This window comes from Oncorhynchus mykiss, unplaced genomic scaffold (genome assembly GCF_013265735.2).
Source record: "Oncorhynchus mykiss isolate Arlee unplaced genomic scaffold, USDA_OmykA_1.1 un_scaffold_303, whole genome shotgun sequence".
Classification (NCBI taxonomy): domain Eukaryota; kingdom Metazoa; phylum Chordata; class Actinopteri; order Salmoniformes; family Salmonidae; genus Oncorhynchus; species Oncorhynchus mykiss.
Genome location: NW_023493752.1, coordinates 66,955 through 87,500, shown reverse-complemented (window position 1 = coordinate 87,500; position 20,546 = coordinate 66,955). Strand labels below are relative to the sequence as shown.

Below are 20,546 nucleotides of genomic sequence, written 5' to 3'. Positions count from 1 at the left end.
CTGTCTCACTATACAGAATATAGAGTACACAATCTCTCTGTCTCAATATACAGAATATAGAGTACACAATCTCTCTGTCTCAATATACAGAATATAGAGTACACAATCTCTCTGTCTCACTATTCAATATAGAGTACACAATCTCTCTGTCTCACTATTCAATATACAGAATATACAACATGTCCACAAGGATGTGTGTGTGTGTCTGCGGGTGTGTGTGTGTGTGTGTGTGTGTGTGTGTGTGTGTGTGTGTGTGTGTGTGTGTGTGTGTGTGTGTGTGTGTGTGTGCGTGTGTCTGCGGGTGTCTGCGGGTGTGTGTGTGTGTATTGATTGTTCCTGGTGTGTCAGAGAATGAGCATCAGAGGATGGATGTCAACGACATGCAGAGACCAGATGAGAGGAAAGGGACTCATTCATCAGCTTGTTTTGGCTGGACGTTGTGTGGACGTTGTGTGGACGTTGTGTGTACGTTGTGCGGACGTTGTGTGTACGCTGTGTGTACGCTGTGTGTACGTTGTGTGGACGTTGCGCGTACGTTGCGTGGACGTTTTGTGGACGTTGTGCAGACGTTGTGCGGACGTTGTGCGGACGTTGTGTGGACGTTGTGCATACGTTGTGTGGCCTTGTGTGGACGGTGTGTGGACGTTGTGTGGACGTTGTGCGGACGTTGTGTGTACGCTGTGTGTACGTTGTGCGGACGTTGTGCGTACGGTGTGTGTACGTTGTGTGGACGGTGTGTGTACGTTGTGTGGACGTTGTGTGGACGTTGATATTATGATATTATGGAGAAACTGAAATCACTGTCTGGTTTTATGTCTCTCCTACAGAGCCATGTCGTTGGACAATCAGCTGGTTGTCTTGTCGGCCAGGGCGGCTGACGCGGGGCGGTACTACGTACAGGCTGTCAACGGGCTGACCGGACAGAACCACACCTCTCCCTCTGTCTACCTCAGCATGGCAGGTAAGAAAACTCATACAACTATACAATCTGTATATACACAGGTAGACTATACCTCTAGTATACTGTCCTCTATACCTCCACTATACTGTATATACACAGGTAGACTATACCTCTAGTATACTGTCCTCTATACCTCCACTATACTGTATATACACAGGTAGACTATACCTCTAGTATACTGTCCTCTATACCTCCACTATACTGTATATACACAGGTAGACTATACCTCTAGTATACTGTCCTCTAGACCTCCACTATACTGTATATACACAGGTAGACTATACCTCTAGTATACTGTCCTCTATACCTCCACTATACTGTATATACACAGGTAGACTATACCTCTAGTATACTGTCCTCTATACCTCCACTATACTGTATATACACAGGTAGACTATACCTCTAGTATACTGTCCTCTAGACCTCCACTATACTGTATATACACAGGTAGACTATACCTCTAGTATACTGTCCTCTATACCTCCACTATACTGTATATACACAGGTAGACTATACCTCTAGTATACTGTCCTCTATACCTCCACTATACTGTATATACACAGGTAGACTATACCTCTAGTATACTGTCCTCTAGACCTCCACTATACTGTATATACACAGGTAGACTATACCTCTAGTATACTGTCCTCTATACCTCCACTATACTGTATATACACAGGTAGACTATACCTCTAGTATACTGTCCTCTAGACCTCCACTATACTGTATATACACAGGTAGACTATACCTCTAGTATACTGTCCTCTAGACCTCCACTATACTGTATATACACAGGTAGACTATACTGTCCTCTAGACCTCCACTATACTGTATATACACAGGTAGACTATACTGTCCTCTATACCTCCACTATACTGTCCTCTAGACCTCCACTATACTGTCCTCTATACCTCCACTATACTGTCCTCTATACCTCCACTATACTGTCCTCTATACCTCCACTATACTGTCCTCTACACCTCCACTATACTGTCCTCTAGACCTCCACTATACTGTCCTCTATACCTCCACTATACTGTCCTCTAGACCTCCACTGTACTGTCCTCTACACTTCCACTATACTGTCTATACCTCCACTATACTGTCATCTACACCTCCACTATACTGTCCTCTATACCTCCACTATACTGTCCTCTATACCTCCACTATACTGTCCTCTATACCTCCACTATACTGTCCTCTAGACCTCCACTATACTGTCTATACCTCCACTATACTGTCCTCTACACCTCCACTATACTGTCCTCTATACCTCCACTATACTGTCCTCTAGACCTCCACTATACTGTCCTCTATACCTCCACTATACTGTCTTCTATACTGTCCTCTATACCTCCACTATACTGTCCTCTACACCTCCACTATACTGTCCTCTATACCTCCACTATACTGTCCTCTACACCTCCACTATACTGTCCTCTATACCTCCACTATACTGTCCTCTATACCTCCACTATACTGTCCTCTAAACTCCACTATACTGTCCTATATACCTCCACTATACTGTCCTCTACACCTCCACTATACTGTCCTCTACACCTCCACTATACTGTCCTCTATACCTCCACTATACTGTCCTCTAGACCTCCACTATACTGTCCTCTATACCTCCACTATACTGTCCTCTATACCTCCACTATACTGTCCTCTATACCTCCACTATGCTGTCCTCTATACCTCCACTATACACTATACTGTCCTCTATACCTCCACTATACTGTCCTCTATACCTCCACTATACTGTCCTCTAGACCTCCACTATACTGTCCTCTAGACCTCCACTATACTGTCCTCTATACCTCCACTATACTGTCTATACCTCCACTATACTGTCCTCTATACCTCCACTATACTGTCCTCTAGACCTCCACTATACTGTCCTCTATACCTCCACTATACTGTCCTCTACACCTCCACTATACTGTCCTCTACACCTCCACTATACTGTCCTCTAGACCTCCACTATACTGTCCTCTATACCTCCACTATACTGTCCTCTATACCTCCACTATACTGTCCTCTATACCTCCACTATACTGTCTTCTATACTGTCCTCTAGACCTCCACTTTACTGTCCTCTAGACCTCCACTATACTGTCCTCTATACCTCCACTATACTGTCCTCTAGACCTCCACTATACTGTCCTCTATACATCCACTATACTGTCCTCTAGACCTCCACTATACTGTCCTCTAGACCTCCACTATACTGTCCTCTAGACCTCCACTATACTGTCCTCTATACCTCCACTATACTGTCCTCTAGACCTCCACTATACTGTCCTCTAGACCTCCACTATACTGTCCTCTATACCTCCACTATACTGTCCTCTATTCCTCCACTATACACTATACTGTCCTCTATACCTCCACTATACTGTCCTCTATACCTCCACTATACTGTCCTCTATACCTCCACTATACTGTCCTCTATACCTCCACTATACTGTCCTCTAGACCTCCACTATACTGTCCTCTATACCTCCACTATACTGTCCTCTAGACCTCCACTATACTGTCCTCTAGACCTCCACTATACTGTCCTCTAGACCTCCACTATACTGTCCTCTATACCTCCACTATACTGTCCTCTAGACCTCCACTATACTGTCCTCTAGACCTCCACTATACTGTCCTCTATACCTCCACTATACTGTCCTCTATTCCTCCACTATACACTATACTGTCCTCTATACCTCCACTATACTGTCTTCTATACCTCCACTATACTGTCCTCTATACCTCCACTATACTGTCCTCTATACCTCCACTATACTGTCCTCTATACCTCCACTATACTGTCCTCTATACCTCCACTATACTGTCCTCTAGAACTCCACTATACTGTCCTCTACACCTCCACTATACTGTCTTCTATACCTCCACTATACTGTCCTCTATACCTCCACTATACTGTCCTCTATACCTCCACTATACTGTCCTCTATACCTCCACTATACTGTCCTCTATACCTCCACTATACTGTCCTCTATACCTCCACTATACTGTCCTCTATACCTCCACTATACTGTCCTCTAGAACTCCACTATACTGTCCTCTACACCTCCACTATACTGTCTTCTATACCTCCACTATACTGTCCTCTATACCTCCACTATACTGTCCTATAGACCACCACTATACTGTCCTCTATACCTCCACTATACTGTCCTCTATACCTCCACTATACTGTCCTCTAGACCTCCACTATACTGTCCTCTATACCTCCACTATACTGTCCTCTAGACCTCCACTATATTGTCCTCTATACCTCCACTATACTGTCCTCTACACCTCCACTATACTGTCCTCTATACCTCCACTATACTGTCCTCTCTATACCTCCACTATACTGTCCTCTATACCTCCACTATACTGTCCTCTATACCTCCACTATACTGTCCTCTCTATACCTCCAGAGAGGTATAGAGAGGAAGAGAGAGGAGGAGGAAGAGAGAGAGGAGGAGGAGGAAGAAGAGAGAGAGGAGGAGGGAAAATAAGAGAGAGAGGAGGAGGAGGAGAGAGAGAGAGGAGGAGAAGGAAGAGAGGAGGGGAGGAGAAAGAGAGAGCAAGGAGGAGGAAGAGAGAGAGAGAGGAGGAGGAGGAAGAGAGAGGAGGAGGAAGACAGAGAGAGGAGGAGGAGGAAGAGAGAGAGGAGGAGGAGGAGAGAGAGAGGAGGAGGAGGAAGAGAGAGAGAGAGGAGGAAGAAGAGAGAGAGGAGGAGGAGGAAGAGAGAGAGAGGAGGAGGAAGAGATAGAGAGGAGGAAGAGAGAGAGCGGAGGAGGAGGAAGAGAAAGAGAGGAGGAGAAGGAAGGAGAGAGAGAGGAGGAGGAGGAAGAGAAAGAGAGGAGGAGGAGGAAGAGAGGAGGAGGAGGAAGAGAGAGAGCAGAGGAGGAGGGAGAGAGAGAGGAGGAGGAGGAAGAGATAGAGAGGAGGAAGAGAGAGAGCGGAGGAGGAAGAAGAGATAGAGAGGAGGAAGAGAGAGAGAGAGGAGGAGAAGGAAGAAGAGAGAGGAGGAGGAGGAGAGAGAGAGGAGGAGGAGTGTGATGTGTCCCTTGTGTCTGTGTGGTGTTTTAATTTTACTCTCATTATGGGGCTGTATGCTGTGGTTTACACTGTCACACACACACACACACACACACACACACACACACACACACACACACACACACACACACACACACACACACACACACACACCTTCTCCATTAAAGTGGAACTGACAGCGTTTCAGCAACATGCAATCTTGTTAACATGTGTTGATCTACACCCCAGGAAGAATCTGACAGGCCACCGCTTAGATATGGTCATTTTCACCTCTTAAATACATAGACTGTATGGGGATGACGTATAGTAACGCGTTTGTGTAGATATAGAAACATAGAGGTGGAAAGAGTTTGTATAGATATAGAACCATAGAGCTGGAAATAGTTTGTGTAGATATAGAAACATAGAGCAGGAAAGAGTTTGTGTAGATATAGAAACATAGAGCAGGAAAGAGTTTGTGTAGATATAGAAACATAGAGCAGGAAAGAGTTTGTGTAGATATAGAAACATAGAGCAGGAAAGAGTTTGTGTAGATATAGAAACATAGAGCAGGAAAGAGTTTGTGTAGATATATAAACATAGAGCTGGAAAGAGTTTGTGTAGATATATAAACATAGAGCTGGAAAGAGTTTGTGTCATCATTCACTATGAACTGGACTGTGTGTTTACAGGAAGTAGGACCTGTCATCATTCACTATGAACTGTGTGTTTACAGGAAGTAGGACCTGTCATCATTCACTATGAACTGGACTGTGTGTTTACAGGCAGTAGGACCTGTCATCATTCACTATGAACTGGACTGTGTGTTTACAGGCAAAAGCCAAAAGCCCCAAAATCCAAAGGATTTCTGTAACTATGGAAACACCACGGTAGTCCTCTGACAGAACTTTACCGTCCTGTTGATCAAACAACTATGAAAAGCCAGGCTCTCTTTCCCTCAGTTATGCACATCAACAGCAACAAGATCCACAACTAATGCTAGGCAGAGCAAGATGAGATCAAATCTAACCCAAGGAACATTAGATAAAACCCTTCTAAAAATAAAAAAAACATTTTTCAGCCAGTTGGTCGTTGAAATTGCACTGATAAACGATATGGAAATTGTCCTCGACCTTCTGCAGCTCGCTTGCCAACGCATGTTCGTCCCAACCAAGCACCCCGAGCTAACTGGCTAACGTTGTCTAGCTACTTCCAGACACAAATGAGAGAGAGACCTCCCTCTCTGACCATTTTACTCACCACAGCGGAGCTGATTAGGCTGTTTACACTTTATCTACTTGTTTTGCCGACGTTTACTAATCTATTGGTGAATTATATTAATTATGCATTGAACTGCATCCATCTATTCTGCCAGCAATGCCTTAGTGTACGTCATGGAACGTTGAGATAAATATAACCTATTTTTTTTTTAATTATATATAGTTGATTTTGTAGCATGAACTGGGAATTGGATATTTTTGACTGATATTCTGATTGTCTGTTTGTTTCATATCTGATAAGTAGTTAAAATGTCAGTTCCATTTCAAAGACGAAGCCTGAAGTTCATAGCTGTCTGTCAAAACTCCTCGTTTTTTAAATCTCTCTCTCTCTCTCTCTCTCTCTCTACCGCTCTCTCTCTCTCTCTCTCTCTCTCTCTCTCTCTCTCTCTCTCTCTCTCTCTCTCTACCTCTCTCTCGCTCTCTCTCTCTCTCTCTCTCTCTCTCTCTCTCTACCTCTCTCTCTCTCTCTCTCTCTCTCTCTCTCCCTCTCTCTCTCTATACCTCTGTCTGTCTCTCTCTCTCTCTCTCTCTCAATTCAATTAAATTGACTTTATTGGCATGGCAAGTTCATTATTACTTACATTGTGATTTGGTTGGGCCAGATTTTCTGAGTGCTGTCCTGAGGCTCTATGGGGTTGGTTTGGGTTTGTGAACTGAGCCTCAGAACCAGCTGGCTGAGTGCTGTCCTGAGGCTCTATGGGGTTGGTTTGGGTTTGTGAACTGAGCCTCAGAACCAGCTTGCTGAGTGCTGTCCTGAGGCTCTATGGGGTTGGTTTGGGTTAGTAAACTGAGCCTCAGAACCAGCTGGCTGAGGGGACTCTTCTCTTTTTTTCATCTTCTCTCTCTCTCTCTCTCTCTCTCTCGCTCTCTCTCTCTCTCTCTCTCACCAAAGCTCTGGATAACATGTAAACAGCCAAACCAGCTCTGCTAGGGCGAATAACATGGTCAGAGTGAGGTGTTCTCTCATGTGTGTCTGGAAGTAGCTAGCAAGCTAGCCAACATTAGCCAGTTAGCTTGGGTTCTTGATTGGCGTTGTGAGGTCAGAATGCTCCTCGTCCAGTGTTCTGAACGCCCTGAGAGTGAAATACTATGAGTTTTCAAATGACCCAGAGTGTACTCTGACACCCTGGAGGCAATTTACGAATGCACCGCAAGAGTGAAGGGGGAGAAATAAAGGAGAGTTTAGAATAGTTCCTACAATAAACCATGTAGTTGAGATCAGAACATGAAACATAAAGATTTAATGGCCACTGGATTATGAGGGAGAGAGAAATGTAGAGAGAGGGAGCGAGAGAGAGAGTTAGACAGAGAGGGAGAGAGTGAGAGACAAAGAGAGAGAGACAGAGAGAGAGAGCTAGAGCGAGAGACACAGACAGACAGACAGACAGACATACAGACAGACAGACAGACAGACAGACAGACAGACAGACAGACAGACAGAGAGAGATACAGAGACAGAGAGAGACAGAGAGAGAGAGAGAGACAGAGAGAGAGAGAGAGACAGAGAGAGAGAGGGAGAGAGAGAGAGACAGGGAGAGAGAGAGACAGAGACAGACAGAGAGAGAGACAGAGACAGACAGAGAGAGACAGAGAGAGAGAGAGAGAGAGAGAGACAGAAAGAGACAGAGAGAGAGAGAGACAGAGAGACAGAGAGAGAGAGACAGAGAGAGAGAGAGAGAGAGAGAGAGGGGGGGGGGAGAGAGAGAGAGAGAGAGAGGGGAGAGAGAGAGAGAGAGATAGCGAGAGACAAAAATGTGTGGGCAGAACTGGAAAAGCGTGTGCAAGCTTTTTTTTTTTTTTTTTTCAAGGAGTCCTACATTCCTGACTCAGTTACACCAGCTCTGTCAGGAGGAATGGGCCAAAATTAACCCTACTTATTGTGGGAAGCTTGTGAAAAGGCTACCCGAAACGTTTGACCCAAGTTAAACAATTTAAAGGCAATGCTACCAAATACTAATTGAGTGTATGTAAACTTCTTATCCACTGTGAATGTGATGAAAGACATAAAAGCTGAAATAAATACTATTATTCTGACATTTCACATTCTTAAGATAAAGTGGTGATCCAAACTGACCTAAAACAGGGAATTTTTTTACTAGGATTAAATGTCAGGAATTGTGGAAAAACTGAGTTGAAATGTATTTGGCTAAGGTGTATGTTGTCACAGGCCGGTGGCAAAAAAATGAGAACAAACAGCCAATCAAAAAGGTTCTTTATTGGAAACGATTAACTTTAAACAAAGAAAAAGGAATGAGGTGTGAAAGTATCATCATGTGAGGTTGTATGTAAAGTGCAGGGATGCGTGAATCTGTGTGTGTGAATATGACTGAGTGAAAACTATGCAAAACTACAAAGGAACAAACAAACAGGATCATACCTGGAGGAGCAGAGAGAGAGAGGGACAAAACAAAACAGGATCATACCTGGAGGAGCAGAGAGAGACGAGACAAAACAAACAGGATCATACCTGGAGGAGCAGAGAGAGAGAGGGACAAAACAAAACAGGATCATACCTGGAGGAGCAGAGAGAGACGAGACAAAACAAACAGGATCATACCTGGAGGAGCAGAGAGAGAGAGGGACAAAACAAACAGGATCATACCTGGAGGAGCAGAGAGAGAGAGAGACAAAACAAACAGGATCATACCTGGAGGAGCAGAGAGAGAGACGAGACAAAACAAACAGGATCATACCTGGAGGAGCAGAGAGAGAGAGGGACAAAACAAACAGGATCATACCTGGAGGAGCAGAGAGAGAGAGAGACAAAACAAACAGGATCATACCTGGAGGAGCAGAGAGAGAGAGGGACAAAACAAAACAGGATCATACCTGGAGGAGCAGAGAGAGACGAGACAAAACAAACAGGATCATACCTGGAGGAGCAGAGAGAGACGAGACAAAACAAACAGGATCATACCTGGAGGAGCAGAGAGAGAGAGAGACAAAACAAACAGGATCATACCTGGAGGAGCAGAGAGAGACGAGACAAAACAAACAGGATCATACCTGGAGGAGCAGAGAGAGAGAGGGACAAAACAAACAGGATCATACCTGGAGGAGCAGAGAGAGACGAGACAAAACAAACAGGATCATACCTGGAGGAGCAGAGAGAGACGAGACAAAACAAACAGGATCATACCTGGAGGAGCAGAGAGAGAGAGGGACAAAACAAAACAGGATCATACCTGGAGGAGCAGAGAGAGACGAGACAAAACAAACAGGATCATACCTGGAGGAGCAGAGAGAGAGAGAGACAAAACAAACAGGATCATACCTGGAGGAGCAGAGAGAGAGAGAGACAAAACAAACAGGATCATACCTGGAGGAGCAGAGAGAGACGAGACAAAACAAACAGGATCATACCTGGAGGAGCAGAGAGAGAGAGGGACAAAACAAAACAGGATCATACCTGGAGGAGCAGAGAGAGAGAGAGACAAAACAAACAGGATCATACCTGGAGGAGCAGAGAGAGACGAGACAAAACAAACAGGATCATACCTGGAGGAGCAGAGAGAGACGAGACAAAACAAACAGGATCATACCTGGAGGAGCAGAGAGAGACGAGACAAAACAAACAGGATCATACCTGGAGGAGCAGAGAGAGAGAGAGACAAAACAAACAGGATCATACCTGGAGGAGCAGAGAGAGAGAGAGACAAAACAAACAGGATCATACCTGGAGGAGCAGAGAGAGAGAGAGACAAAACAAACAGGATCATACCTGGAGGAGCAGAGAGAGAGAGAGACAAAACAAACAGGATCATACCTGGAGGAGCAGAGAGAGAGAGAGACAAAACAAACAGGATCATACCTGGGGGAGCAGAGAGAGAGAGAGAGACAAAACAAACAGGATCATACCTGGAGGAGCAGAGAGAGAGAGAGACAAAACAAACAGGATCATACCTGGAGGAGCAGAGAGAGAGAGAGACAAAACAAACAGGATCATACCTGGAGGAGCAGAGAGAGAGAGAGACAAAACAAACAGGATCATACCTGGAGGAGCAGAGAGAGACGAGACAAAACAAACAGGATCATACCTGGAGGAGCAGAGAGAGAGAGACAAAACAAACAGGATCATACCTGGAGGAGCAGAGAGAGAGACGAGACAAAACAAACAGGATCATACCTGGAGGAGCAGAGAGAGAGAGGGACAAAACAAACAGGATCATACCTGGAGGAGCAGAGAGAGACGAGACAAAACAAACAGGATCATACCTGGAGGAGCAGAGAGAGAGAGGGACAAAACAAACAGGATCATACCTGGAGGAGCAGAGAGAGACGAGACAAAACAAACAGGATCATACCTGGAGGAGCAGAGAGAGAGAGAGACAAAACAAACAGGATCATACCTGGAGGAGCAGAGAGAGAGAGAGACAAAACAAACAGGATCATACCTGGAGGAGCAGAGAGAGACGAGACAAAACAAACAGGATCATACCTGGAGGAGCAGAGAGAGAGAGACAAAACAAACAGGATAATACCTGGAGGAGCAGAGAGAGAGAGAGACAAAACAAACAGGATCATACCTGGAGGAGCAGAGAGAGAGAGAGACAAAACAAACAGGATCATACCTGGAGGAGCAGAGAGAGAGAGAGACAAAACAAACAGGATCATACCTGGAGGAGCAGAGAGAGACGAGACAAAACAAACAGGATCATACCTGGAGGAGCAGAGAGAGAGAGAGACAAAACAAACAGGATCATACCTGGAGGAGCAGAGAGAGAGAGAGACAAAACAAACAGGATCATACCTGGAGGAGCAGAGAGAGACGAGACAAAACAAACAGGATCATACCTGGAGGAGCAGAGAGAGAGAGACAAAACAAACAGGATCATACCTGGAGGAGCAGAGCGAGAATGAGACAAAACAAACAGGATCATACCTGGAGGAGCAGAGAGAGAGAGAGACAAAACAAACAGGATCATACCTGGAGGAGTAGAGAGAGAGAGAGAGACAAAACAAACAGGATCATACCTGGAGGAGCAGAGAGAGAGAGAGACAAAACAAACAGGATCATACCTGGAGGAGCAGAGAGAGAGAGGGACAAAACAAACAGGATAATACCTGGAGGAGCAGAGAGAGAGAGGGACAAAACAAACAGGATCATACCTGGGGGAGCAGAGAGAGAGAGGGACAAAACAAACAGGATCATACCTGGAGGAGCAGAGAGAGAGAGAGACAAAACAAACAGGATCATACATGGAGGAGCAGAGAGAGACGAGACAAAACAAACAGGATCATACCTGGAGGAGCAGAGAGAGAGAGAGACAAAACAAACAGGATCATACCTGGAGGAGCAGAGAGAGAGAGAGACAAAACAAACAGGATCATACCTGGAGGAGCAGAGAGAGAGAGAGACAAAACAAACAGGATCATACCTGGAGGAGCAGAGAGAGAGGGACAAAACAAACAGGATCATACCTGGAGGAGCAGAGAGAGACGAGACAAAACAAACAGGATCATACCTGGAGGAGCAGAGAGAGACGAGACAAAACAAACAGGATCATACCTGGAGGAGCAGAGAGAGAGAGAGACAAAACAAACAGGATCATACCTGGAGGAGCAGAGAGAGACGAGACAAAACAAAACAGGATCATACCTGGAGGAGCAGAGAGAGACGAGACAAAACAAACAGGATCATACCTGGAGGAGCAGAGAGAGACGAGACAAAACAAACAGGATCATACCTGGAGGAGCAGAGAGAGAGAGGGACAAAACAAACAGGATCATACTGGAGGAGCAGAGAGAGACGAGACAAAACAAACAGGATCATACCTGGAGGAGCAGAGAGAGAGAGGGACAAAACAAACACGATCATACCTGGAGGAGCAGAGAGAGACGAGACAAAACAAACAGGATCATACCTGGAGGAGCAGAGAGAGAGAGGGACAAAACAAACAGGATCATACCTGGAGGAGCAGAGAGAGACGAGACAAAACAAACAGGATCATACCTGGAGGAGCAGAGAGAGAGAGAGACAAAACAAACAGGATCATACCTGGAGGAGCAGAGAGAGAGAGACAAAACAAAACAGGATCATACCTGGAGGAGCAGAGAGAGAGAGAGACAAAACAAACAGGATCATACCTGGAGGAGCAGAGAGAGAGAGAGACAAAACAAACAGGATCATACCTGGAGGAGCAGAGAGAGAGAGAGACAAAACAAACAGGATCATACCTGGAGGAGCAGAGAGAGACGAGACAAAACAAACAGGATCATACCTGGAGGAGCAGAGAGAGAGAGAGACAAAACAAACAGGATCATACCTGGAGGAGCAGAGAGAGAGAGGGACAAAACAAACAGGATCATACCTGGAGGAGCAGAGAGAGAGAGAGACAAAACAAACAGGATCATACCTGGAGGAGCAGAGAGAGACGAGACAAAACAAACAGGATCATACCTGGAGGAGCAGAGAGAGAGAGAGACAAAACAAACAGGATCATACCTGGAGGAGCAGAGAGAGAGAGAGACAAAACAAACAGGATCATACCTGGAGGAGCAGAGAGAGACGAGACAAAACAAACAGGATCATACCTGGAGGAGCAGAGAGAGAGAGACAAAACAAACAGGATCATACCTGGAGGAGCAGAGCGAGAGAGAGACAAAACAAACAGGATCATACCTGGAGGAGCAGAGAGAGAGAGAGACAAAACAAACAGGATCATACCTGGAGGAGTAGAGAGAGAGAGAGACAAAACAAACAGGATCATACCTGGAGGAGCAGAGAGAGAGAGAGACAAAACAAACAGGATCATACCTGGAGGAGCAGAGAGAGAGAGAGGGACAAAACAAACAGGATAATACCTGGAGGAGCAGAGAGAGAGAGGGACAAAACAAACAGGATCATACCTGGTTGGAGCAGAGAGAGAGAGGGACAAAACAAACAGGATCATACCTGGAGGAGCAGAGAGAGAGAGAGACAAAACAAACAGGATCATACATGGAGGAGCAGAGAGAGACGAGACAAAACAAACAGGATCATACCTGGAGGAGCAGAGAGAGAGAGAGACAAAACAAACAGGATCATACCTGGAGGAGCAGAGAGAGAGAGAGACAAAACAAACAGGATCATACCTGGAGGAGCAGAGAGAGAGAGAGACAAAACAAACAGGATCATACCTGGAGGAGCAGAGAGAGAGGGACAAAACAAACAGGATCATACCTGGAGGAGCAGAGAGAGACGAGACAAAACAAACAGGATCATACCTGGAGGAGCAGAGAGAGACGAGACAAAACAAACAGGATCATACCTGGAGGAGCAGAGAGAGAGAGAGACAAAACAAACAGGATCATACCTGGAGGAGCAGAGAGAGACGAGACAAAACAAAACAGGATCATACCTGGAGGAGCAGAGAGAGACGAGACAAAACAAACAGGATCATACCTGGAGGAGCAGAGAGAGACGAGACAAAACAAACAGGATCATACCTGGAGGAGCAGAGAGAGAGAGGGACAAAACAAACAGGATCATACCTGGATGAGCAGAGAGAGACGAGACAAAACAAACAGGATCATACCTGGAGGAGCAGAGAGAGAGAGGGACAAAACAAACACGATCATACCTGGAGGAGCAGAGAGAGACGAGACAAAACAAACAGGATCATACCTGGAGGAGCAGAGAGAGACGAGACAAAACAAACAGGATCATACCTGGAGGAGCAGAGAGAGACGAGACAAAACAAACAGGATCATACCTGGAGGAGCAGAGAGAGAGAGAGACAAAACAAACAGGATCATACCTGGAGGAGCAGAGAGAGAGAGAGACAAAACGAACAGGATCATACCTGGAGGAGCAGAGAGAGAGAGACAAAACAAACAGGATCATACCTGGAGGAGCAGAGAGAGACGAGACAAAACAAACAGGATCATACCTGGAGGAGCAGAGAGAGAGAGGGACAAAACAAACAGGATCATACCTGGAGGAGCAGAGAGAGAGAGAGACAAAACAAACAGGATCATACCTGGAGGAGCAGAGAGAGAGGGACAAAACAAACAGGATCATACCTGGAGGAGCAGAGAGAGACGAGACAAAACAAACAGGATCATACCTGGAGGAGCAGAGAGAGAGAGAGACAAAACGAACAGGATCATACCTGGAGGAGCAGAGAGAGAGAGACAAAACAAACAGGATCATACCTGGAGGAGCAGAGAGAGACGAGACAAAACAAACAGGATCATACCTGGAGGAGCAGAGAGAGAGAGGGACAAAACAAACAGGATCATACCTGGAGGAGCAGAGAGAGAGAGAGACAAAACAAACAGGATCATACCTGGAGGAGCAGAGAGAGACGAGACAAAACAAACAGGATCATACCTGGAGGAGCAGAGAGAGACGAGACAAAACAAACAGGATCATACCTGGAGGAGCAGAGAGAGAGAGGGACAAAACAAACAGGATCATACCTGGAGGAGCAGAGAGAGAGAGAGACAAAACAAACAGGATCATACCTGGAGGAGCAGAGAGAGACGAGACAAAACAAACAGGATCATACCTGGAGGAGCAGAGAGAGACGAGACAAAACAAACAGGATCATACCTGGAGGAGCAGAGAGAGAGAGAGACAAAACAAACAGGATCATACCTGGAGGAGCAGAGAGAGACGAGACAAAACAAACAGGATCATACCTGGAGGAGCAGAGAGAGACGAGACAAAACAAACAGGATCATACCTGGAGGAGCAGAGAGAGAGAGAGACAAAACAAACAGGATCATACCTGGAGGAGCAGAGAGAGACGAGACAAAACAAAACAGGATCATACCTGGAGGAGCAGAGAGAGACGAGACAAAACAAACAGGATCATACCTGGAGGAGCAGAGAGAGACGAGACAAAACAAACAGGATCATACCTGGAGGAGCAGAGAGAGAGAGGGACAAAACAAACAGGATCATACCTGGAGGAGCAGAGAGAGACGAGACAAAACAAACAGGATCATACCTGGAGGAGCAGAGAGAGAGAGGGACAAAACAAACACGATCATACCTGGAGGAGCAGAGAGAGACGAGACAAAACAAACAGGATCATACCTGGAGGAGCAGAGAGAGAGAGACAAAACAAACAGGATCATACCTGGAGGAGCAGAGAGAGACGAGACAAAACAAACAGGATCATACCTGGAGGAGCAGAGAGAGAGAGAGACAAAACAAACAGGATCATACCTGGAGGAGCAGAGAGAGAGAGAGACAAAACGAACAGGATCATACCTGGAGGAGCAGAGAGAGAGAGACAAAACAAACAGGATCATACCTGGAGGAGCAGAGAGAGACGAGACAAAACAAACAGGATCATACCTGGAGGAGCAGAGAGAGAGAGGGACAAAACAAACAGGATCATACCTGGAGGAGCAGAGAGAGAGAGAGACAAAACAAACAGGATCATACCTGGAGGAGCAGAGAGAGAGGGACAAAACAAACAGGATCATACCTGGAGGAGCAGAGAGAGACGAGACAAAACAAACAGGATCATACCTGGAGGAGCAGAGAGAGAGAGAGACAAAACGAACAGGATCATACCTGGAGGAGCAGAGAGAGAGAGACAAAACAAACAGGATCATACCTGGAGGAGCAGAGAGAGACGAGACAAAACAAACAGGATCATACCTGGAGGAGCAGAGAGAGAGAGGGACAAAACAAACAGGATCATACCTGGAGGAGCAGAGAGAGAGAGAGACAAAACAAACAGGATCATACCTGGAGGAGCAGAGAGAGACGAGACAAAACAAACAGGATCATACCTGGAGGAGCAGAGAGAGACGAGACAAAACAAACAGGATCATACCTGGAGGAGCAGAGAGAGAGAGAGACAAAACAAACAGGATCATACCTGGAGGAGCAGAGAGAGAGGGAGACAAAACAAACAGGATCATACCTGGAGGAGCAGAGAGAGACGATACAAGAGAGATTAGTGAAGCCGTTCAAATACCCCGAGCCCAGGTGACTCCAATCACTAACGACCCTCCTCTGTCTGCAGGAGGAACAGCCCCTGCAATGTATGTAAACGTACGACTTCCACTGTACTTGGTCCCACCTCTGGAGGACACAGGCTCAGATTACAAATGAATCCCTGGTTTCATTCATTCCAGCTGTGATCCTGCCTGATTAGAGGTGTGTTGCCTTGTTTCACTTTATATTATTTAGGAGGACGTAGAACAGTATTTTCAATCTCTCTCTCTTTTCTCTCTGTAACGAGTCTCTGTGTAGTTCTATAATTGAAACCCTGGTGAACAGAAAGATGGAAGGAGGACTGACCGACTCACGGACTGTGGCTGTTAGATGTTGGTGTGTGTGTGTGTGTGTGTGTGTGTGTGTGTGTTTGTGTGTGTGTGTGTGTGTGTGTGTGTCTGTCTGTCTGTCTGTCTGTCTGTCTGTCTGTCTGTCTGTCTGTCACACACCACTACCACACTACCACACTACCACACTACCACACACCACTACCACACTACCACACTACCACACTACCACACACCACTACCACACTACCACACACCACTACCACACTACCACACACCACTACCACACTACCAAACTACCACACACCACTACCACACTACCACACACCACTACCACACTACTACACACCACTACCACACTACCACACACCACTACCACACTACCACACACCACTACCACACTACCAAACTACCACACACCACTACCACACTACCACACACCACTACCACACTACCACACACCACTACCACACTATCACACACCACTACCACACATCACTACCACACTACCACACACCACTACCACACACCACTACCAGACCACACTACCGCACACCACACTACCACACACCACTACCACACATCACTACCACACACCACTACCACACATCACTACCACACACCACACATCACTACCATTAACCACACTACCACTACCACACATCACTACCACACTACCACACACCACTACCACACACCACTACCACACTACCACACATCACTACCATACATCACTACCACACACCACACTACCACACATCACTACCACACACCACTACCACCCACACTACCACACACCACTACCACACTACCACACACCACTACCACACTACCAAACTACCACACACCACTACCACACTACCACACACCACTACCACACTACTACACACCACTACCACACTACCACACACCACTACCACACTACCACACACCACTACCACACTACCAAACTACCACACACCACTACCACACTACCACACACCACTACCACACTACCACACACCACTACCACACTATCACACACCACTACCACACATCACTACCACACTACCACACACCACTACCACACTACCACACTACCACACACCACTACCACACTACCACACACCACTACCACACACCACTAACACACATTACTACCACACTACCACACACCACTACCACACACCACTACCACACACCACTACCACACTACCACACACCACTACCACACACCACTACCACACTACCACACACCACTACCACACTACCACACACCACTACCACACTATCACACACCACTACCACACACCACTACCACACTACCACACACCACTACCACACATCACTACCACACACCACTACCACACACCACTACCACACACCACTACCACACTACCACACACCACTACCACACACCACTACCACACTACCACACACCACTACCACACTACCACACACCACTACCACACTATCACACACCACTACCACACATCACTACCACACTACCACACACCACTACCACACACCACTACCACACTACCACACACCACTACCACACTACCACACACCACTACCACACTACCAAACTACCACACACCACTACCACACTACCACACACCACTACCACACTACCACACACCACTACCACACTACCACACACCACTACCACACATCACTACCACACTACCACACATCACTACCACACTACCACACACCACTACCACACACCACTACCACACACCACTACCACACTACCACACACCACTACCACACACCACTACCAGACCACACTACCACACACCACACTACCACACACCACTACCACACATCACTACCACACACCACTACCACACATCACTACCACACACCACTACCACACTACCACTACCACACTACCACTACCACACATCACTACCACACTACCACACACCACTACCACACACCACTACCACACATCACTACCACACTACCACACATCACTACCACACATCACTACCACACACCACACTACCACACATCACTACCACACACCACTACCACACACCACTACCACACACCACACATCACTACCACTACCACACTACCACTACCACACATCACTACCACACACCACTACCACACACCACTACCACACATCACTACCACACACCACACTACCACACATCACTACCACACACAGCTACCACACACCACTACCACACTACCACACACCACTACCACACATCACTACCACACTACCACACACCACTACCACACACCACTACCACACTACCACACACCACACTACCACACATCACTACCACACACAGCTACCACACACCACTACCACACTACCACACACCACTACCACACATCACTACCACACATCACTTCCACACACCACTACCACACTACCACAACCACACACCACTACCACACATCACTACCACACTACCACACACCACTACCACACACCACTACCACACTACCACACACCACTACCACACACCACTACCAGACCACACTACCGCACACCACACTACCACACACCACTACCACACATCACTACCACACACCACTACCACACATCACTACCACACACCACACATCACTACCATTAACCACACTACCACTACCACACATCACTACCACACTACCACACACCACTACCACACACCACTACCACACATCACTACCACACTACCACACATCACTACCATACATCACTACCACACACCACACTACCACACATCACTACCACACACCACTACCACACACCACTACCACATACCACCACCACACACCACTACCATACACCACTACCACACACCACTACCACATACCACCACCACACACCACTACCATACACCACTACCACACACCACTACCACACACCACTACCACACACCACTACCACACACCACTACCATACACCACTACCACACACCACTACCACACACCACTTCCACACTACCACACACCACTACCACACTACCACACACCACTACCACACACCACTACCACACATCACTACCACACTACCACACACCACTACCACACACCACTACCACACATCACTACCACACTACCACACATCACTACCACACATCACTACCACACACCACACTACCACACATCACTACCACACACCACTACCACACACCACTACCACACACCACACATCACTACCACTACCACACTACCACTACCACACATCACTACCACACTACCACACACTACTACCACACACCACTACCACACATCACTACCACACACCACACTACCACACATCACTACCACACACAGCTACCACACACCACTACCACACTACCACACACCACTACCACACATCACTACCACACTACCACACACCACTACCACACACCACTACCACACTACCACACACCACTACCACACACCACTACCAAATATCACACACCCCTACCACACACCACTACCACACACCACTACCACACTACCACACACCACTACCACACATCACTACAGCACTACCACACACCACTACCACACACCACTTCCACACACCACTACCACACTACCACTACCACACTACCACTACCACACATCACTACCACACTACCACACACCACTACCACACACCACTACCACACATCACTACCACACTACCACACATCACTACCACACACCACACTACCAGACATCACTACCACACACCACTACCACATACCACCACCATACACCACTACCACACACCACTACCACATACCACCACCACACACCACTACCATACACCACTACCACACACCACTACCACACACCACTACCACACACCACTACCACACACCACTACCATACACCACTACCACACACCACTACCACACACCACTTCCACACTACCACACACCACTACCACACTACCACACACCACTACCACACACCACTACCACACATCACTACCACACACCACTACCACACACCACTTCCACACTACCAAGAATCCAAGGTGGCGTAGCAGTCAGGCGTCTTTTGTCTTCGTCTTGTCGTGTCCCGTGTATAAATATATTTTTATATTGCATATAATTATTATA

At 46.7% G+C, this 20,546-nt stretch overlaps 1 protein-coding gene across 1 annotated transcript in view; it reads left to right on the top strand.

Annotated features, from left to right (window-relative positions):
- The window catches only part of LOC118950106 (protein sidekick-1-like), a gene marked incomplete at both ends in the record, with an annotated part of 122,910 nt that overhangs the window by 35,616 nt on the left and 66,748 nt on the right, over positions 1-20,546 (top strand). The window contains one exon of the mRNA XM_036973738.1: positions 828-961. Coding sequence (XP_036829633.1) covers positions 828-961 — 134 coding nt within the window. The remainder of the gene's footprint in view (positions 1-827; positions 962-20,546) is intronic.